Below are 22,838 nucleotides of genomic sequence, written 5' to 3' on the forward strand. Positions count from 1 at the left end.
GCAGAAAGTCGCCTAAAGTGGCAGGGGGGAAAACGGGTTCCCACAACACCTGCGAAAACTACTTCTACCATTTGTCAAGAGCCTCCTGGGGGCGAGATTTGTTGCATCTTCAAACCCCACTTTCACCTGGTGAGGAGACTGTGACTACGTCCCTTTTTACAGATGAGGACACCGAAGCACAGAGGCTGTGTGATTCGCCCCGGATCACACAGCTGGCGTTCGGCACAGCGGGACTGTACGCCAGCCTTAGCTGGCCCCAGACCCCAGCCTCTGCTCCGGACAGCTTCCGTCTGGAGCCCCTGGCCGTACCCCTCCATCTCCCCAGGGAGGGTTCGAAACCTGCTCGAGGTCCTCTAGCTCAGCACATACAGAGCTGAGCTGCCCAATACATGGCATAATCATAATAGTAGCCAGTAGCCACACGTGACCACTTCAATTAAAAGTTTAAAGATGAAGAGTTTGGTTTCTCCGTTGCACTAGCCACATTTCACGTGCTGCATAGTCACCTGCGGCCAACAGAAGTTTCCGAGGAGCAGAACTGCTCTAGACGTGGTCTCTCGACTCTCAACTCAGGCTTTTCCCACTGTCAAGAGGCTACTAGAAATCAGCTTTGTGTCGTTGAAGAAGGGGATGGAAGGGGAGAAAGAAATGGGGCAGCCACTCGCGGTGCGAGAGAGCGAGCAAGCTCAGAGCGAGGCTCACAGGAGGGAAGCCCGAGCCAGCATCGCGTGCAGGACAAAGGACATGAGAGCCCTGGGCTGGGGACCGACCTCGCCAGCAAAGAACATGCCTGTCCGTCCAATTACAAGGACCCTTTCCTAGTTACATTTCTCATCCCCTGGTTGATATGTATGGTTTCTCTACTTGGGGACAAAGCCTTTCGACCAGTGGAGGAAGATCAGGCTGAAAGGCAGTCCTCTGGGAGAGAGGACTCAGTGACCAAAGCTCCTGCTCGCTTCCCTGGAACAGTGAGGAGGCCAAGAGCTAGGGGCATTCTACGCCAGCAGCGGCCAGCCTGGGACCCAACCAACGGGAAGCCACCCTGTGGGTGCAGGGCAGTGACTCGGGGAAGAGTGGGGCTGCAGACAATGGATGAGGTGTCAGCTGCACATGGCCACATTCAGGCTGCAAACGCAACCGGGGACCACGGGCTGAGCAGACAGGCCTCACGGAGCTTCCCGAGGACTCCTTTATGCCTGTAAGACGCTCGGAGACATCAGAACTGGACTTCTCTGCTGGGACACGGTGGAGGGAGAGAAGAAAGGACCACGGAGCCCTGCCAAAACTGCCTGGCACGGACGAAGCCCTGGAGGCCAGGCTGGGGGGCGGGGGACTCTGAACCCTGCGCCTAATGGTCCCTGCTGCCCTCCCTCCCTTCCTTCCTTCCTTCCTCTCTTCCTTCACGTAGGCGCGACCACAAAATGCCAACAGAAGATGCATGGAAGACAGATAGAATCACTCCCCATCTCTTATCAGCCGAGTGAGGCTTCAGAAACCCCCTGACGCTCTGAGCTTCATCTTCCTGCCGGTAGAAGGTGGGTGACTGTACTACCCACTCAGTATCGCAGCTCAGTATAGCTCGAATAATACTAACAACACTGATCATGATGACAGTCATTTAGTCAGAACTTCTTCACGGCGCGCCCCGTCACCTACAGCGGGGCTGGGCACTCACTCAGCACTCGATGAAAACCTCTAGAAGATTGAATTTACCATGCAAGTGTTTTGCGTAATAGTGATAATAATAATAAATTGGTATGAAGTGTCTTATTGCTGTACCGAGCCAATAACACACACGTTATTCAATACTTCCAGGGACCTGAGAGGTGTGCACTGTGATTATCTGCATTGAGAAGACGAGGCCGCTGAAGCTCAGGGCGGCTAACGCCCTGGTTTGAGGTCACAGCTAATAGGGCAGGGCAAGGAAAGGGGAGTGGTTTAAATGCCAGCCCGTCTGACTTCAACACCAGTGTAGTTTGACCTTCGAGTTAAATAAGTAGTTTGTAGACAAGGGACTGTGCAAAGTTGATTTGCAGGGTCCCCACTGCGTTAGAATGAACGGTGGAGGCGACTCGGGGAGCAAGGGAAGAGGCACTTCCCCCAGCCGGGGGTCTGTCAGCGGAGGGAACCGCCCGGAAGGTTGTGAGCTCCCTTCGCTGTCCTCCGAGAGAGGCCCGGCTGGGGCTGGGGTGGGGCACAGTCCCCACCCAGACGGGATACGGGGTGGGCGCTGTGAGTCCCAAGCGTGAGCAGTCGAACCTCAGCATCCCCTGGAGGAGCTCACTGTGAAGCAGCCCCTTCCAGGTCCATCGGAGGAGACTTTCAATGGAGTTGCCTGGGCTGCAGCTCAGCATTCCGGTTCCGGAGGGGAGGGTGCGTGCAGAGCCGATTGAGAATCAATCTGAAATGCTGAGCACCCTCTTTAGCCAATGTCACTGGCTTCTAGAAGCCCTGGCAGCCACAGAAGGAACCCAGGACATGCCGGCAAAACAGCTTGTGATCACCTGTTAACAATGAAACCTTGCTCTGTGCCAAGCATGACACTCCTGGCCCCACAGGGTCCGTCTCCCAGGCCACTTGCTCCCCAGGTTCCCTGACCCCTTCTTCCCTTTTTCAGCTCCAGCATCTATCTCCTCCTCCAGGAAGCCTTCCCTGACTCCCAGACCTAGGGACTCCTCTTCGGTGGGTCCCACGATGACAAGATTTTCGTTTGTGGACGCCTACCCCCACCGCCCCAGGTTGTGACGGAGCTGGCGGCGTGTTCACGTGCGTGCACCCAGCACCCAGGCCCAGGGGAGGGGCTCGCTGACTCTTGGAGAGGGACTCGCTCTGCTCCGTGAAGGATGGGCCGAGGAGGCAGCGAGGAAAGCAGCCGCGCAGGAAGTAATCCAGGTCACCAGGTTGGGAGGAAACAGAACCTACAAATTCTCCCCGCCGCCGTTCAGAAGCAGCCTGGGCTATTTATAGCTCCCAAGCCTTCTGCTTCTTGCATTTAAATGCAGGGCCGGGCATGGAATAAAATCCTGGGTAGGTCTGTCAGTTTCTTAATTAATTAATTTATTTATTTTACAGGAACAGGAGCCGAAAGCAGGGAGGAAAACGAAGCGTGGCTGTGAGGGTGAGCTGCCTGGGCCTGCCTCGGCAAGTCCGTGGTCCACACACCGATCGTACGCGGCTCCAGACGCGATCCTAGAAATCGCTGTCCCTGGGGAGACCAGCCTGTGAAGGTCTTTTTAAGGTGGTTTTTAAATAGTGGCTTCAGCTTACAGAACAGTATCACAGCACGGCCCTGCCTTGGTTTGCACATGCACCCCTGCACACACACACACATGCACACACACACACACACACCCCGGAAAAGAAATGCGTTTCCACTGGTTAAATGTTCTGCTTTCAGATGACAGAATGGAAGCCGCTTTTATTTTCTCATTGTGTGTTTTCTCTGCCTCTTTCCAAAATCCCCACCACCGGTACACACAGCACAGACTGAGGACCTCAGGTGCAAGGAAACGGGTTCTGCCGGTTGCTGGTGTCTGACCTTGGAGGAGTTCGCTAATCGCTTCGTCTATAAAATGGGAGCAGCAAGAGGACCTTCCTTGGAGGTTCGCTCTGAGGACTACACAAGGTCACGTGCGTGAAATCCCAGCACGGCATCTGGAACACACGTGTGCGCGGGAAATGCCAGCTAGCACAACCGCACGAGTATTTGCAACTTGTGAGAGTGCGATATTGTTCTAAAAAATTAAAACGATGGTGGCTCTCCCACGCCAGGTACAGGCATCGGCCTGGGAGGGCTCAGAGGCCCGAGCTCCGTGTCCACCCTGGCTGGAATGTTCCAAACAATCCTTCCTTCCCCTCCCAGTCTCACTTTCCCAACTTTGGAAAGGACGGTGGTGGTGGTGGTGGCAGCGGTGGTGGCGGTGGAGAGTCCTGAAGGTGACGGCACAGCTCTGGCCTTCGAGAAAGGCCCTTCCTAACCCACCCACACCTCGGTCCTGGTCCCACTTCCTCCCGCGCCCTTTCCTAACGCACCCACCTGGCCCCGCCGAGGCCCAGAGAAACCACAGGAAGCTCCTCCCCGACCACACAGGACCCTTGGGAGACTGAAGCCCCGTCCCCGGGGCGAGACTGACAAGCAGCTTCTCCTCTCCAAGGCCGCACGCCTCACCCCCTGCTCAATGGGGTCACCCAGTTATCTGCTCTGCTTGTCTTTCCTCCTGGCTCAGGGAGCCCCCACCCTCGCCTGTACCACCCCTTCGGTACCCAGCACAGTGGAATAGAGGTCAGTAACCAAGTTCACTGCACCCAGAATGCTTTAAAACATTGTGAACAGCGGTGCAGAGCAGCGGTCAGGCTCACACTCAGCGCCAGCGGGCCCGTGTGCAACCTTCCTATGGAATGGCCCTGGGCCGAAGGTGAGCCTATCCTCTCCGAGCCTCAGTCTCCTGGTCTGCACAATGGGCGTGACGCCTGGACTCCCCTCACACCCTGCTGTTTCAGTAGGACACTCCAGGCAAAGTGCTCAGAGCACCTGGCGTGCATAAAACACAAAATAAACGTCCACTATCACAATCGGGGGAGTTATTGGAAGTGTAGGCTGTGACAGACAAACGGATAAAGATGCAGCACACATATGCGCTGGGAGCTCGGTCACAAAGAAGAATGAAATCTTGCCACGTGCAGCTCCACGGGGGGACGGCGAGGGCCTCACGCTCAGTGGAGTGAGTCGCACCAACGCTGTATGACTTCACGCACATGGGGCGTCTCAGCAATGAAGCAAACACACAAAACCAAACAAAACGTGCGGGATGACTTCACGGTCGTCTCGGGGTCCCAGCGCATCCGCACTTTGCCTTCCCGCCTTGCCCGGGGCTCCTCCCCGGTTCAGGCCGGCAGGGCCCTGGGAACCATGGCATTGGCCGCTGCCCGCACACAGGTGCCCAGTGAGGGCGGTCACAGGGCTGAGACGCACCTGATTCACTTGCCCAGCTGTGCGCCCCTCTGGTCCTAGAGAAGGGGGGGCCTTTTTCTAATGCATCCTCCTGCAGGACGTACCACGTGAATTCCATCGTGTGGAGTTCAGGTAAGGGGGAAAGTGTCATCCTCTGATTCGCACAAAGGTGCCAGATAAACCGCGTGGCTGCACCGGGCCCAGGACACGGGACCACGCGGGGAAGGGCCGTGCCTGGCTCGCTCTGGCTCTCAGTTCAAAGGACGACACGGAGCCAGGGCAATGCAGGCCCTCATACTTGTTCTAAATATTTAAAAGTTATAAATCAGGCTATTAAATAAAATATGACCTCCCCTTCCACTTTGACAAATATGTCTTTGGTAATGACTTTGAGGGCCAGGACAGGCTCAAACTTCAAGTTCTAGGAGTTCCAGGGCCGAACACAGACAGCGAGGGCAGCAGGCCCTCAGCTGCGGTCTGCCCCGTCCCTTCGGCCCCCTCTCCCCACCCCTACACCCCACCCCAGCCCCGCACACAGCAAGGGGCCCGCTCTGCACATCCACATTGTTCTCACTCCCACACACTGCCACTTCGGGGCCACCCGTCAGGGCACCGGTGATGGGCAGAGCCCACCCTGGATGGAGCTAGGGGAGCGGCCTGAGCAGATCTGGGGAGCGGACTCAGAGCCCTCTGGACAGGAAGTTCCGGGCCTACGTACCCAGAGCAGGGGCTCAAGAGCGGGAACAGGGTGGGCATGCCCCGCTTTGCCCCAGTGAGGAAGGCTGCAGAGCGACCCCACGGTGACCACAGGGGCAGGCCTTCCTTCCCAGTCCAAAGGCAGCAACAATGCAGCCCACGGCTCCTCCGGAAGCCGGGTCCCCTACAAACAGGCAGCCAGAAAACTCTCAAGAGCCTGACGTGGGTCGACTCTTTCGGGGACCGTGGTCCAACTTTTACCAAACCCTCTCACCAATCAGCACATCTGCCGACCACCTGGGGGTGAGGTGGGCACGAGGCCGCTCTCCCGGGGGGGTGAACTCTCCCAGGCAGCCCCTGGCATCCAGAGGCTGCGCCCCACTCTCAGCCCCTGATGGGGCTGGAGACACGCAGGCCCCACCCCCGATTCCTGGCCGGGATCAGGGTCTCAGGCAGCCGTGCGAACCCAACCTTTCACTAAAGAGTGGTTTGCCTTTATTTTTTATTTTAATTTTTTTAAAAGACATAGACATGCCCCTCTGGAGAGAAATTACGGGTTTCAAGAGCTCTTGACAAAGAGCTTCATGCCCGAAATGCGGAGCCGGCACTTTAAATTTGGTTCTTATTCGCTGCTGGAAAGTATTAGAGCGAAGATTACAAATTTAATAATGTAACACGGCAGGAACCGGCCCGGCCTCGTCTCCGGGAGGCTAATTTGTTCCTGCCTCCGAGCTAGCACGTCCCGGCCTCCCGGCGTCACCGGACCAACCCGGTGACACACTCCTGGCTTGTTCCTGTCTTGCGCTCTGGCCCACGCAGCCCGTCCAGCCACGAGACCGTCACCATCACCGTGGTCCATGGGTTCAATACTGGGACGGCCAGACTCTCCTGGGGACAGGGTGTAACCAAAGTGAGCCCGCCGTCCTTGGGCCCCTTGGCTCCATTCTTCCCAACTGCAGCCAACAAGGTCCTTGCACACCCCAGATCGGAGCCGGTCACTCCACTGCCGAACCCCAACAGGGGCTCCGCTGTCCTTCAGCTCAAGTCCAAGAATCTCGACTTTAAGGACATCGTCTGTGCCAGTCCCGCTAGTTCCCCAACCACGTGCGTCTCCCCCACCCCTGGGCTTTCAGAACACTCCATGCCCACCTCGGGGCCTCTGCGCAGCTGCTGATAATAAGAACTAAGGGTTTTAAAAGATTTTTTATTGATTTATTTTTAGAGAGGGAAGGGAGGGAGAGAGAGAGAGAGAGAAACATCAATGTGCGGTTGCTGGGGGTCATGGCCTGCAACCCAGGCATGTGCTCTGACTGGGAATCGAACCTGTGACACTTTGGTTCGCAGCTCGAGCTCAATCCACTGAGCTACATCAGCCAGGGCTATAAGAACTAAGTTAACAGGGCACTAGCTGTACGCCAGGCGCTGCCCTACCCTGTGACAGTGTGGTTGAGGCCACAGCACTCCCGGTGGGAGCGTTGTCTCCAGACCCTGAAGCCCTCGGTTTTCACCATGACGCGTCCATTGTAAGAATATCTGGGAACCATTTAGAAGGCGCAAACTAGAAAGCAAAAACTACCCATAATTCTGCCATGCAGAAGTAATTGTAGTTAATATTCCCATCTGTGTGCGTGTGTGCGTGTGTGTGTGTGTGTGTGTGTGTGATCGAGAGAGAGAGAGAGAGAGAGAGAGAGAAAGAGAGGAGGGAAAGGCAGAGAGGTGCAGAGCCTGAGAGAATCCAGGATTTGGCCCCCCAACCCCAACAGACTCCCAAGGCCATGGTCTCAGCATCATGGCACCTGGTCCCCCTCCCCTGCCTTCACTTAGCCAACTCTACCCTTAGGTCTCTGCCCTTCCCCTGCTCCGCGCCCCAACCCCAGACAGGTCAGCTCTCCCAGCGCCAGCCTCTCTGGCTCCCTGCAGTTGTCTTACAGGATGCTCATCACAGCAGCAGTCAAGTTCTTGGTTGTTCCTATGGGTTATGGAACATGTCACCCCGCTCCCCCCACTCCACCAGACAATAAACTTCATGTGGGCAAAGGCTGAGCTCGCCTAGGGTCAGCAGCACCTAGAATAGGGACTGACCACAGCAAATACTGGCGGAAGACCAGGAAGAATGGAGGGCGGAGGAGAGTGGGAGAGGCAGTTTTGGGATTCAGGTCCACCTTTCAGCTCCAAGTCACTGTGCGCTGGGTGAAATGCAGCTGAGAGTCACATAGTCCCTGACCCGGAGTCACTCACAGTGTGACAGCGGGCAAGTGACAGAAGCTGGCGTGAAAAAACTCCCGCTCCCTGGCTCCTGGGATAACTGAGGTGCGTGTTATCCTGCAGGGTCTGGAAACTATGCCCCATGAGCTAAATGTAGCTCATGAGCCTATTTTTGTAAATAAAGTTTTATTAGAACACAGCCTCACCTAACAGGTGCACGCTGTCCGGGGCTGCATTCGTGCTCCAAATGCATAATTGCAAAAAGACATCCACTGGCCCTCGAAGACTAAAACACCCACTCTCTGGCCCTCCACAGAGGCTTGCTGAGTCTCGTTGACCGTCCCCAGGAGCCCCCGGCAAGGCTCAGCTCGGTTGCCCTCACTCAGACTGGCAGAAATTCGGTCTCAAATGCAGGCTTTCTTAGGACCAATCCAGGGCTCACTCCAGAGCCAAATCCCCACCCCTTAAACCTTTCAGCTCAGGCAGCTTCCAGGGCTGCTGCCCAGCTCTCTGTAGCCAGGGCCGGTGTTCTATGAGGCTCAAGTGCCATCACACAGGCAAAAATGTTGTCAGACCCGAAGGGCTTTGCGTTTGCAAGGTGCCACGTAGAAAATCAAGCCAGACGCACTTCCAAGAAGTGCTTGGGGAGAAGCCCGCTAGGAAGCACAAAATATACATACAGATGCATGAAAAAAAAATGAGATGCAGCACAGAATGTGGAAGGACCAGAAGTGTTGGGGCAGACCTGGGTTTGAAGCCCTTCTGAGCCCTCACTGGCTGTGTGACCTTGGCCGAGTCCAGAGTTCATGCAGATACTCGGTTCTTCCAGCCCACCAAGGCAAGGCTCACCTTCACCTCTGCAGAGAGCCGCCTGAAGTAGGGATTTCTGCACAGAGCGGGCCACACCCGCTCTCCCGGGGCCCCAGAGAGCGAGTGGGCGGAGCCGGCCCGGCCAGTCCCCCTTTGCCAAGCAGGAGTATCTGTGAGTATCTGCTGCGAGTCGCTGCGGCTTCTGGCTCCCGGCTGCCCCTTCTTTGGAGAACTGCCCTGAACTGATGCGCACTGCTTTGCCCCCCAAATTACGACACCCCTGACAGCCTAGACGAGTGTCCAGAGTCGAGAGGAACTGATGCAGGAGCACAGAAGGCTGGTCAACGCTGATGCCATCTGCTCCCTAGAACTTCCCACCCATCGGGCTGAGGCTGGCCTGCGGCTGAGTGTCCACTTTAGCTGCTGCTTTTCCTGCTCATCCCTGTCCCTCTCACCACCCCCCATCATGCGTCCCACCTGACAGCATGCGCCCAGTGTGTCACCTGCACAGAAACCCACGCCGTAGGCTGAGATGACGGGAACGGGCAGGAAGAGCTCTCCCGTCTTCTGTATGCTTTTGAACTTGGAGACTGATGGGAGGAGTCTAAGAGCACTACACAGGCGCACCTCAGAGATATTGTGGGTTCGGTTCACAATAAAGATTCACAGTAATGGGAGTCATGATCTATTTGCTGGTGGAGGGCCTTCAGTTTGTAAAAAAAGAAAAATCCTCATCATCCGTGGAGGGCAATACAGTGGGACACGATGAACCGAGGTGGGCCCGTCCCTGTCTATGTCCCCCTCGCTGCTGGCACCCACCTGAACCCCAGCACTGGGCACACCCTGCACAACCTGGGTGGAGGCAGAAGCTTCCTGTGGCCAGATGGCTTGGGGGTGGGTTGGCCTGGGCCTGGGCGGGCCCCAGAGGCACCTTGTCCAGTCCTGGTGTGAGGCCCTGGCAGATGAAAGATGTTTTTCAAGACATTTCCTGAATACCTCATTAATTTCTATTACAAGCCCCAATTAGTGACACATTCTGCCACCCACTCCCAGGGCGACTCCAGGTGGCATTTTCCAGGGACACCAAGTGCCGGTGATGCAGGGTGCAGACTTGGAGCCTCAGGTTCCGACAAGCTCCGGGGTGGCCACTTGGGCCACCTAGAAGGGGAGAGCAAGGCCCAGGCAGGGAGTCTGGAAAGGTGCTTCTGTCCTTGCCCTTGCCAGAGACCTGCAGTGAGGCCTTGGACAACCTGTGCGACCCCTCTTTGGGTTCAAGGGATGATGGGTAGACGACCTCGGAGAGACTTCACCTTGAAGGCGCTGAGACAGTAACAGCTAACACTTCTGACACACTGTCACTAGCACGGGCTCTCTACGATGCATTGTACAAGTACGTACACATTTAATCCTCGTGACACCTGCAAAGCAGGGGGGACCTGACCATTTTATAACTGAGGGAACTGAGGCTCAGAGCAGTTAAGTGACTTGCTCAAGGTCACACAGCCAATAAGCGGCAAAGCCAGCATTCAAACCCAGGCCATCTGGCTGCGCGGAGCCTGTACTGCAACCGCTGCCACGCCAAACTGCCGTATACCCTGACTATCCCCGAACCCTCGGTGTCTGGCACAGGGTTCGGTACCACCCCAAGCGCTTAATTATCCTCTTGTGCTTTTAAAATGTTGTACCATCTGCACGGCCTACCTAATCCAAATACAACTTACTCTTTTAAAGATTATTCAGGGACCCATCAGCCAAGGACCAGCTAGAGAGAAACTCTGGCAGCAGGGGACACTCTGGGGACAAAAGTGACTGTGCAGGGGCTATCGCAGAGGAGGGGACGGCTCCAAAGGAGGAGCTAGGGGACCTGGCCTGGTGTCCTCTGTTTTCTGGGACCGTCTGGTTGTATCTCCTCCAAGCCCACCAGGCCCTCGCTCCGCAGACGGGGATTACGAGGCCTAAAGACAAAGGGGAGCAGCTGGAGGAGACGCTGAGGCTCAGCAGTTGCGCAGAGGCCTCCTGCCCTGACTGCTCACGCAGCCTCTTGGGCTCCCCTGGGCATGCAGTGGACACAGTCCAGCCAGACCAGGGCCAGCATCCAGCCCCAGGCAGTGCGCTCCCGTCGTCCCTCCCTCCCTGCACCTGGGATGTCCACAAACGCAGGAGAGGCAGCAGCTTCCACTCCCCAGGTGCCTTCTAACTCTCACAGGGCAGGAGGGATTCACTCCATGTTGTGAAGGCCAAGGCCAAGGCCAAGGCCCAGGCCCAGAACAGATACACACCACAGTCAAGAGACACAGCCAGGACGGGGCAGATGCTTGGACCTGGGTTTGGGGCCTCTGACATCCGTGCTCTCAGAGAGTTATTTCCCATTAGTTCAGGACAAGTCCCGCCCAGAAACTATGTGCCAATGCCTTTGTCTTCGCACTCTGAGTTTTACAAGACTGGGTGGGAATCTAACCATATCATACGGCTCGTCCCCGCAGCCTCCAATCCGAGCTAAATTGCAACCTTTCCTAGAAAATTACCAGCGACCCCTTTCTGAGAAACATCTAAATACACCGACTCAGTAAGCTTCCTCGGTAGCATTTCCCAGCATTCTGCTCCTTTACACGGATAATTCCTTGGTTCCTTTGATTTACTTCTTCCCAGCAGAGGCTCATCCTCAAATGAACTCCTGGTTTTCACACACAGCCCCGCCTTCCCCCAGCGCAGGAAAGGGGCCTCGTCCTGTCCCCTCTGGCAAAAGGTGCCAGACCTGAACCCCCAGAAGTCCCCGGTGTCTGAGTCCTACGTCCCGTAAAAGGACACCGTGGCCCGATGTGTGATTCATGCCTGTTTGCTTATCATCTCTACAGATGAAGGCTTCCAGAAGGATTTACGGGGTCCTACACCTTAAACTCGGTGCAAAGCAGGGCAGCTGCTGAGGTTCACTGGATCTGAGACCGTGTAACGAAAACAGGTGTGCCTGAGGCCTCTACCTGGGTGCTGCATTTGTACCCAAAGTCCCGGCATCTAAGACACAAGTGACATCCCAACTTCAACTCTCTCCAGCTTTTTCCCTTAACCCCGAGGTTCTCAAGACGGAGTCCCCGGGGCCAGCAGCATCAACACCAGCATCACCGGGGAGCTGGTTAGAGATGAGATTCACAGGTCCCACTGCAAACGGAATGAGAAACTGTGGGGTGGGGCCCAGCAATCTGCATTTTAACAAGCTCCCCAGATGATTCTGTCCCATTGAAACAGACCGTAATAACCAACAACTGCAGCAGCTCCCACTAAATGAGCACCTACTATGTGCCTGGCATCACACCTAATCTCATTGGTCCTCACCACTGAGGAAACCTGAGTTCCGCATGCCCGGCTCCTGGGAAGGTGCACGTTGTGCATTGTGTCCCTTCTCCCTCACAGTCACCCTTTGGGGGACCTACTATTCTCACGCTCCCATCTTACAGGTGAGAAAACTGAGCCCCAGACAGCTGGCGCCCCTTGCTCAAGGTCACACGATTTAGAAGTGGCCGAGGCAAGATGAAACGTCTGATCTGCTGGATTCCAAAGCCATGTTCTTTCTGGCCCAGCACGGGAGCTCCCTGGTGCCTTTCACAGCTGCGTCAGCCCGGGACGCTATAACGCTGGGGCAGGTGAGGTTGAAAGAGGGGAGCAGGGCAGGCCGGGTGGGCCCCCCACCCCGGACCTCCACTGCACGCTCCAGCTACAATGCGGAAGGAAGCCATGAGGTGCATTCAAAGGAACGGCCGTCTCTAAGGAACAAACACAACTGGGCGCAGGAGGCTGGCTCTCAGGCTTCCCTCTGGCTTTACCCAGCGTGGGGTGGGGAGAGCTCTTCTCTTCCCACTCTGGACCTCGGCTTCTCCCCCGGTATTAGCACTGTCCGCAAGGCGGAGCGATCTGCGCCCCCCCCCCCCCCCCCGCCCGTTTCCTTCTCTGACCTCGTCTCCCCTCTCCTACTCGGTCTGACCGTGCTGGTCTGATTTCTGTTCCCTGAACAACCAAACTCACACTGGCCTCAGGGCCTTTGCATCAGCTCACAGTGCCCTCGGCCTGGATCACTCTCGGCCCTCGCATTCCCACTGCTGTCTCTCTGTCATTCAGGCCACAACTCAAACGTCACTTCCTCAGTGAGCCCTCCCTGACTGCCTTACCTAATGTCGTCTCCTACCCCATTAACCTGTTCTACTTTCACTCCACTGAACACTATCTGAAACTCCTTATTCTTTCATTGCTTACCCGTTTACTGTCTGTCTCCCCCACCCCAGAGCATACCTCCATGAGAGCAGACACCGTGTCTACCACGTTTGCCAACATATCCCCAGCACCTGTTCAGCACGGAGCAGCTGAGTAAATATTAGCTGAATGAATAAATACCAAAGGAGAAAACCCAGACTCAGAGGCCAGAGCCCTGGATCCTTAATATGTGACCCCGGCCAAGCCACTTGGCCTCTCTGAGCCTCAGTTTCCCTCCTTGCCTACTGAGAAGAATGGATGAGATGCTGACAGTTCTTCTAGGACTGCTAGTCCTGGAAAGCCAGGCCTGGAACCTGCCCCGCTGGGCCATCCAGCAGAGGCAGCTGCCTGGCCACGGAGCCCTCTCACACCCCCTTTGCAAAAACTGTTAGTGAAGTGCGCACTGCTAGCTGCAGTTACAATGACGGGGGCTAAGAATAAGGCGCTGACATCAGCCTCTTGGTTTCTGAGTGAATAGCAAGGGGAGGGGGAAGGCAGGAGAAAAGGGGAGGGGGCACGCACTCTGGAGCTGTCAAGTGGAAATAGCACAGCGTTAAATATAATCCAGCGTTGGCCTACATCGGTCTGGAGAGGCAGGTGATGGCTGGCCCCCAGGGCCAGGGCAGGCAGCGGGATTCTTCAAGGAGGCCAGACAGCCCTGTGATGGGGATCAACTGGGAACTGATGGCCAGGAAGGCATGCCAGGGGGCTGCGGCCGATTGTAAAAGGATGAGTTTGGGGCCTCACATCCATGGGCATGCCAGGGGGCTGTGGCCGATTGTAAAAGGATGAGTGTGGGGCCTCACATCCATGGGCAGACCCTACAGGGGTGCCCATGGATGTGAGCAGGTCCCCACGCCGCCGCCTTCGCCACTTGCTGTTTTGCTGGCACAAGCACAACCCGAGGACTCACGTGGCTCTTTCCCACCTGGGATCTCATTCCACGCCGTGAGGTGGAGGGCGGCCTCCGAGTCAGACACATCTGGGCCTGCGTCACCACCAGGCGCCCCAAGGGAGCTCAGGTGCTCCGGGCTGCCCGGCTCTTCCTCGTGGGCCAAGTGGGTGCGCCTGCCGCGGCCGCTACCTTCCCATGGCTGCAGGGTTCAGCGAGGTGGAGGAAAGCACAAAGCACAGCCGAGCAGCCTTTTAATCGCTTCATGTTTCCAACCCTCAGAGGTGCTCAGACAAGGAGAATTCACCTGGTTTCTTTTTCCATTTTCAGAATAAGGAAACTGAGGCCTCAGAGCCAAAGAGAAGTCAGTTCCAAACCCCAGGGGGCACACGGGGCTGGGGAGGGAGCGCACTCCCGTGCAGCTGCTTGGTCATTCCAGGAGACCACAGGGCGGGAGCTGGCGCCCTGACAGTAAGGCAGGGGGCTGACCGTGCCCCTTGGGGGGGCAGGGAGCAGATGACAATGGGGGAGACGTCTGCACCCTTTCGAGCACATGCTCCAAAACTGCCACCCTTCTAACAATTCTTAAAAGACACGCTAAAGGGACGCTTGTCAAGCCGTGATGACGTTCGAGGAGGCAGACCAACAGAAAGGCCCGAGACAGGAGAGGTCGAGAAAGCTCTCCTGTCCTCTCCTGCACTCCCCTGCCCGCCCTCACGCAGCCTCCCTGTTTGCTCGAGCTGGCTCCGCCTCTGGGATGGAGGTGGGTGGGGCCTGAGGCAGCAGCATCCTCGAAGGAAGACAAGGTGGATGGACCCCTCCTCCCCCCTTCCCACCAGACAGAACCGAGTGGGCCTCCGGCAGCTGCAAAGGCAAGGAAGCTGGAGCCCTGAGTCTGGCAGTGTGGGGAACTGGGAGGGAGGAGGAGCTGCCTGAGGGAGAGAGAATTCAAGAAAAGGGCTCTGGCAGCATCCGCGGAGCAGATCCTCTTGCCAGTGACCCGTGTCGTGAGGGAGAGGGTGATCCCCATGCACCTGATTTTTCTGAGACACTTCTTTCAGGACAACTGGATTACGATTAAGTAGTTTGGGTCCTGATTCTCACCCCATGCCACCACCTGAACTATGGGAATAACTGGTGCAATTCTTGACCGCACCTCAGTTATCCAAATCTGGAAGAGCTCTACCCAGCTCCCAACACATCAGGGAGATGACTGTACTTGGTGGTAAACTGGGAGGGGGGAGGGGGACCGGAAGTGGCCTGCTCCAGGGATGAGGGTGGGAAGGGCAGCTTCCAAACCTCAACCTCATGCCCTCAAGTGGCCCTGACCCCGAAGGGTATTTTAAGTATTTTAAGGCCTCCCCCTCCCCATCGCCCCTCTTCCATCCAGCCCCGCTCGAGGGCTGAAACACTCTGTTCCCACCGTCTCAGGGGGAAGGGGTGGAACAGCGGGACATTTTGTTTCCCAGAAAAAGCTCAGGTCAAATTTCAAGGACAAAAGTTAGCCCTTGGTCTGGGAACGAAAACTCTGCCAAATGGAATGAGTGGGGGAGGGAGGGGATTGGAGATCGGATTCCCCCTGCCGGGATCTGTCTGGCCAGATATGGGTACTGTCTCCACCCCGCACCCCAGGCAGGTAACTCAGACTACCTCCTTCCGTTTCCCCTCTGTCCAGAAGGAAGGGGAAGGGGGCTCTGGCACTTGTCTGGGGGGCCCATCCACCAAGCCACCCCACCCACCAGATTGGCCTGAGCAGAAGAGGGAGGTGCCATCAAGGGCTCTCTAGCCCAGAGATGTGGCCCAAACCACTAGAAAAGGGACCGGTAGCCAGCCGGTGTTGCCATGGCAACATCCTCCCTGCACTAGATCGAAGCGTCCTATAGGCAAATCAGAGCTGGCTGCTCCAGCTTCTCCGCCCTTTTCCCGGGCGGGGGGAGGGGGGGGACTGGACGCCAAAACCACTTGGTGAGACTCAGGGACACCATCCTCAATTCCAGCCCCTGCTGTAACAACCCCCTTTGGCATCCGCTGGAAACCGCAGACACCCCTACTCTCAGCTGTGCCCCCAGGCAGAGGGAGAGGGCCAGGACGGTGGCTGTGACGGAAATTCACTGCTCGGGAAGAACAGGGACACAGGGAGCCGGACTGCTCCCCGCCCTCCTGTTCCGCATGCAAGTGCCCCAAACCCCCATCTTTAAGCCCATTCCAAGAAGGAGGGCTCAGCTCTGCCTTACAAGCTGTAGCAACGCAATCAAATTAGCTCATTAAAAATTATAACAGCTAACATTTTTGAGAAACAGATTTTCCCCTTCCCCAAACCCACAGATTCTCCCTCACGGTCCTGTTCAGAAGCAAGCCTTACTCGACGATGACACAGATAATGGCTAACAGATACACAAGCCTACCTGGTGCCAGGTACTGACTGGAGTGAGCTTTTGCATACCACAAACGGCATAATAATCAAAAGCAGAGATGCTTGGGTCGGATCGTTCAAGTTCAAATCCTAACTCTCTCACTTTCTGGTTGACTGACCTTGAGTGAATACTCTCTCTGTGCCCCGATTTTCTCATCTGAAAGTGGGGAGCTTAAATGTTAATTGTATAGGGTTGCTATGAGAAAAGCATTACAATAATATATTTAAAGTGCCTAGGACGATGCCTAGTCAAAGGTAATCATTTTTTTAAAATGTTGACCTTCTGTGGGCAATGTTACTATTTTCTTTATCATACAGATGAGAAAGCTGAGGTCCATTTCTAACGGCTCCCCGCCACCCTCCCCAGTTATAAACCCAATGCCAGCAAGGCTGGCCGATGGAGACACAGGCACAAAAACGGCCCCAAGTGCAGACCTCCCGGAAACCCCAGCACCTTTGTGAAGAGGGGCACAAGCAGCATGAGAAGGGAGCCCTGAGTGTGCCAGGGAAGATGCCCCTCGAGAGGAATCCTGTCAGTCTGCAATGGCTAGCTAGCATCCCGAGCCCGAGGGTGGCTGGACGGGGGTGGGAGGAAGGGCAGCTTCTCCTGCCCACAAAATGTGCAAACCTCCCAGGCCCAAGAGAGCCAAGTGCTCCGGCCCAGTTAAGGCCAATGAAACAGTGTCCCTCTCACACGGTTTCTCAGGAAACCAGCTACAGGGCAGCCTGTGAGCCCTGGGGGTGGCTCTGGCTCCATGGGGCTGATGGGGCTGACGGAAACGATGTCTTCGACAGGAGTGGCAAACAGCAAAAAGGGGAGGCACCTAGACGAGCCAGAGGCCCTTCGGGGGGCACACTTCTGAGCCACCCAGGGGACCTGGGGAGGGAACGGGCGAGAGGACGATGCCGTGAGGCCGGTTCTGACCGCCCTCCCCCTGAAGCTGCCTCGGTCCCGTGTCTGAGAGATTATTCAAGCTGCTTTTAGAAATTAGTTCAGCGCGATGCTGCTCTACAAGAATAAATCCAAAAGGCTTTTTTTTTTTTTTTTGGAGAAAATCAATGACTTGGAGGAGACCAAGAGAAATTACGCACCAAGACAACGCTCCGGACTTCCGATTTTTGCCAGACACTAGTTCGTCTTCTGGAGACGAAACTTGACTTTCTCCCTCCCCCTCCCTGACTCCAGGCCTTCCTGAGGCCCCAGACGCCCCAAACCAAACTCCTGGCCGTCAGCAGCTCCCTGGGGCCTCCTCACCTGGGAGGGAACCGTTTTCTACACAGCGAGGTTCGGCTCTGGAAAAATCCTCTTTCTGAGAGAGGGCTGGTGGTTTGCTGGAAAGAGAGCCTGATTCTCATCTCGGCTCGGTGCCTGCCTGCCTCCCTGGGTAACCTTGGGCTGCACACAGGCATGCCAGGGCTTTCGTCTCTCGCACACATGCACTCACATGCATCCTCTCGCGCGCGTCTGAGAGAAAGAAAAGTAAAAAGGATGGACAGGATGATGTCTAGGTCGTTCTCGAGTGAAAAAGTTAAGAACTTGGAGAACCCCCTGGGGAAAACATCCTGTGGACCCTTTGAAAATTCTCCAATAGTACACAAAGTGACCTGTTCTGACTCAAGTGAAGTCACCGTGAGTCACCTTGCAACGAGCAAGAGTCACCAAGGTGTCTGACCCGCACATGAAGCGCGACTCTGGGGAAAAGCCTGGCTGTCCCCGCCATGGATGCTCCCACAATCCCATGCGCTTGCCCAGCCTGCGACTCGAGGCCCAAGTGGCCTGTGGAACTTCAGGAGAGCCCCTGACCATGGAGTCAGGGGTAGGGGAGCCAACTCACGGAGCCCGGCGGGGCTCCCTCCCCCAGCGCCCCCATACCAGCCTGATCTCTTCTGTCTGATGTTGCTCCAGTGGAGGCCACGGCGTTGGAGAGCCCCCCATTCCTCCTCACCTTGCCTCGTCCACAATGACACAACCTCTCTCAGCTACATCAAGGGGGTGGTGAAGCCCTTGAACCCCAGTTATGTTTTTTTCTGTAACAGGGTGATTCTGTGCAACGGCTCTGCAGGAACCATCTTCGCCCCACCCCCTCCTCTAGGTCAACAGCGAGACAGGTCTGCCCAGGGTCTGCCTCACGCACCCGCGTTCGTTCACTGAGCCAACAGACTCTTCTGGAGAACCCTCTCCCCTTTCCCCCACCTGCCCCTGCTCCAGCAAGAAGACGTGAGCCTTCATCGCCCACGTGGCTTATCAGACAACAGGTTGGCCGGGGAGTCTTAGGCAAGGCCCATGAACTCTCTAAAACTACGGACAAATTTTTGTGGATGTGCATATGTGTATTTTTTTAGAGATAATCCATTTTTTCATCAGGTTCTCAAATGTGCCCATGTAGCCATTTTGCTCCTCTTCTCCACATATGCCCCGCTTCCCTTCTGCAGCCTGGTTTTATGCAAATACTCTCCGGTGTTCCATTTGCAAAACACTTTTAACTCCGCCCTAGTGTCCGGGGCGCTGTCATCCCATTTTACAGATGAGGATACTGAGGCTAGGGGTGGCCTGACTTGCTCAAGGTCACAGCTGGTAAGTAGAGAAGCGAGACTGGTACCTGATCCCGACTGCCCAGCTGGCACTCTTTGGGGAACTCGCGGCCAAACCCTCTAGCTTCCCCACCTGTTGGTGAATTCGCTGCCACAGGCCAGAACCTGGTCCAGAGCCCTTCTGCGCCCTCTGCCTGGTCCCAGGGCCCCAAAGAGCAGGTTTCCCTACATTTCCCCGCCCCTCCCGCTCTGGCTGAGGTTGCACGCAGGCCAGGGTGCAGAGGTTCAGGCCGCTGGCTGGTACCCGGGTTCGGCCCACCTAGAAGGGCTTCTCCAGGGACAAGAGCACCCAGGGTTGGGGGCACACTCCAGAGAACACGGAGGTCTAGAGTCGGCGCCGCCCTACGTCTACCCCCAGGACCAGCGAGCTGGAAAGGAGAGGATAGGCCGTCACCCCCCCTACTCCATGGCTGGGATCCGCTCCAGTCTGATAAAAAAAAAAAAAAAAAAAAAAAAAAAAAAACCGGAGTCCGGAGACCCCGCCTCTAGGAGAAGCGGAGAAGAGACGAATAGGGAGGGTACTAAGGACCTTGGCCGCAGGGCAGGGGGTCTAGGGCAGGGAGCCTCTGGATGCAGCCAAGACAAAGATGGAGAGTTAAGGTCTGCGCGCTACCTCCAATGGCGGGGGGCGCGTCGGAGCCCCAGGGTCGCGTTGGAGCCCTAGGGTTTGAGGAGTGGGTACATGCAAGAGGTTCAGGAAGGGTGATAAGTCCGATCCAGGGACAAGACAGGGGGCATCCAGTAGGCGCAGGTGAGTAGGGAGAGCCGGGTCCAGGCCACCCAAAGGACCCACCTGCGGGAAAGCGGTGAATGAATGCAGAGGATCTAGGGGTCCCTAGGGGACGGCGGAAGGCTAGAAGGCATCGCCTCCCGGAAACCCTGAGGTCCTGTGGGTGGGAAAGAAGACCCTAGGGCGCATCCTCGAGAGGGGTTGGGGGTGGGGAGGAGAGAGAAGCCACCTCTAAGGGAGCACCGGGTTGGGGACCGGGCCTCCGGATTTGGCCCCTTGGAAGCTTACCCGCGTCCTCATCGTCGAAGGAGTTCATGCACGGGAAGTAGATGGCGAGCGCCTCGAAGGAGGCAGACAGGCTGAGGCGGCTCTGGGAGCGCTCCATGCCGGCGCCGGCGCCGGGCGCCTCGGCCGCGGCCGCAGCGGCGGGCGGCTTGGGCAGCTTGGCCGCCCCATTCTTGACGCGGAGTACGGCGCGCGGCGTGGTGGCGGCAACCCGGGGCCAGGCCGGGGCTCCGCGGCGGGGCTGGCGGGGGCGGCTGGGCCGGCGGACGGGCGGGCCGGGAGCTGGCGGTACGCGGAGCCCGAGGCGCGCTGCGCTCCCGGTGGCAGTGGCGGTGGCGCTGGCGGTGGCGGCGCAGCGCGCTCTGGCCCGCGGCGCCCCCCGCCGGCCGCGCGGGGCGGGCTCGGAGCCGCCGCCGCAGCAGCCAATGGGCGCCGCCCGGGGGAGGGGGTGCCGCGCGCCGGGGCGTGGGAGCCTGGAGGGCGCGGGCGCGGCCTCCCCGCCGCCGCTGCGAGCCCAGCAGGTGGGTGCCGGAGGGACGAGTGCGCCAAGCTGTCTGCGACCCGATCCCGTGGCCCTGCCATAACGCCATACGCTGCCCTCACACTGGTCCTGACGCAGGCATCCAGTCACCCACCGAGACAGGCCTCACCCGGGGACACAGTCTCAGAAAGGGCACAGTCAGAGCGACCGGCAGGCGTGCCCCTCAGATTCACACGTGAGCCCGTGGAAGATCTCAAGCAGGCACCCACTCTATTGCATGCGCTCTGGGAAATGCTCCACAGCCGCCCTCGCTCACAGAGACACCTGCCGGACCAACCACAGACTCCACACACCCAGAGCCCCACCTAGTTAGATACAACTGGGGACACCCGCAGACTCACACAGACCCACACCGGTAGCCACACACAGATTGGCATCCGGAGACTTGGCGACACAAACAGAGGGGCTTCCATGGACACCCTTGGCCACGCAGTGAGACCATCAGATCCCACACAAACCCACAGAGAAGCTCAGACAGCCGCCCACACTCTCGTGCACCCGCTCGACTCACAGACAGCCCAGAATTCACACACACGGGCACTCGCGGACTCAGATGATACACACCCTCAGACCTGCAGAGATGCCGAGCCGCGGCCCCCGCCGTGGCGCCCGCAGCACTGATTCACGCAGACACGCAAACACTGGCAAACACTGTCAGACCCACACACAGTCACCCTCAGGCGCAGCCCCTCCAGGAGAGACACTCAGACGCACTTCAGCGGGCACACACACACTCACACGGAGACACAGCCACACGCAGACTTAGTCACTCCCGGTGACAGATACACTCTGATGCACAGGCACACTCACACTCGCACACAGTGTAACACACTTGCCAAGCTCACACGGACACGCCGCGTGTACACCTTCAGGGACTCACACACAGGCTCAGACACTCAGAGCTCCCAGATGAGCCGATCCCAGTCGGAAACTCGAGCTCCGTTCCCCGGCCTTGACCAGCACCCGAGGTCCCCACCAGCTCAGGCCCCAGGCGTCCGAGGTCTGCCAGCTGCTCTGACGCCCTTTCTGTGAAGCGGCCTGGGGCATGGCAACATTCCAGAGTTTCAGTCCCAGCTGTGGCACTCTCCCGTGGGACCTAGGGCAAAGCCCTTGACCTCGCCTGCCTGTTCCCTCCTCTGTACAATGTGGATAGGACCCTCCATTGAACGGTTGGGAGGATTCAGTGAAATAAGTCTCTACTGCTGTGTAACAAACTACCAGGCTTACAAACAACACCTATTTATTAGTTTACAGCTCCACAGGTCAGAAGTCGGAGCAGGTTCAACTGCATCTGTTGCTTAGGCCTTCCGAGATATCAGCCAGGCTGGGCTCTTAGCTGGAGGCTCTGGAGAAGAATCTGCTTGCAGGCTCACTCGATAGTGGATGGTATTCGCTTCCTTGTGGCTGTAGGACCGAGGCCCCTGTTTCCCTGCTGGCCGTTGGCTGGAGTCACTCTTGGCTCCGGGAAGTGGCTCTCTGGTCTTTGCTGATAGTCTTCTCCAACTTCAAGGTCATCACAGGATGTCAACCATTTCTCCTCCTTTGCCTCTCTTTAACTTCCCTTCCACTTACTAACATGAGAAAAGTGTACCTTTAATGTATTCTTGTGATTAAATTAAGTCTTCCTGGATAAGCTCCCTTTGTTATATAATGTGACATAATCGCAGTAGTGACATCTCATTATATCCATAAGTTTCACCCACATTCCAACAGGAAGGGCTTGTGCCAGGGCCAGAATCTTCGGGGTCATTCTAGCAATTCTGCCTATGGCAATGAGTGAAACACCTAGCTCAGTGTCTGCAACAGGTAAATGCCCGTGATCCCTCCCCTCTCCCCAGGAACCACACCTAGCTCGCAGGCAGCCTGCTATAGTGATTAGGAGCCAACCCTCCCCTCCCCCACTCATCTTCCCCACCTTGGTCACCGGCAGCTCCATTTTTCCCATTGTTGAGGCCATAAATCTTGGAGTTATCTCTGACTCCTCTCTTTCCCTCACCTGCCACATCCAATCCATCTGCAGTTCCTATCAATTCTGCACCCGAAATGTATCCAGACTCTGACAACTCCTCCCCGCCACCCTCCTCTCACCACCCCGAGCTAAGCTCCTGCCTTTTTGCACCGGAGTCTTGCAGCGTCTTCCTCTTTGGGGTTCACACTCCTGCCCTTAGCCCCTACAGCTCACCTGCACGCAGCAGCCCGAGGGACCCCGAGAAAACTGAAGCCAGAGGCTGCCTCTCCTCGGCCCAACACTCTCCCGCGGGACCCATGAGGAATGTCGGACAGACCAGCGATGAGCCAGCCTTTGCAGGTTCAAATTCCAGCTTTTCCACTTACCGGCTGAGTCCCTGTGGTGGCTTTAAAACATGCGTACACATTCTTTGTCCTCCCATTGAGAAGTGAAGTCTCTGTCCCCGTCTCCTAAACTGGGTCAACCTTAGGGACGGGCTTGTAACCATGGGATGCAAAGGAAGTGATATGTAG

At 56.9% G+C, this 22,838-nt stretch overlaps 1 protein-coding gene across 1 annotated transcript in view; it reads right to left on the reverse strand.

Annotated features, from left to right (window-relative positions):
* The window catches only part of RIMS4 (regulating synaptic membrane exocytosis 4), a 50,437-nt gene extending 30,276 nt beyond the window's left edge, over positions 1-20,161 (reverse strand). Inside the window, exon 1 of the mRNA XM_028524263.2 lies at positions 19,820-20,161. Within this exon, the coding sequence (XP_028380064.1) occupies positions 19,820-19,916 (97 nt within the window). The 5' untranslated portion in view covers positions 19,917-20,161. The remainder of the gene's footprint in view (positions 1-19,819) is intronic.
* Between the last annotated feature and the right edge of the window lie 2,677 nt (positions 20,162-22,838).

Source organism: Phyllostomus discolor, chromosome 9 (genome assembly GCF_004126475.2).
Source record: "Phyllostomus discolor isolate MPI-MPIP mPhyDis1 chromosome 9, mPhyDis1.pri.v3, whole genome shotgun sequence".
Taxonomy (NCBI): domain Eukaryota; kingdom Metazoa; phylum Chordata; class Mammalia; order Chiroptera; family Phyllostomidae; genus Phyllostomus; species Phyllostomus discolor.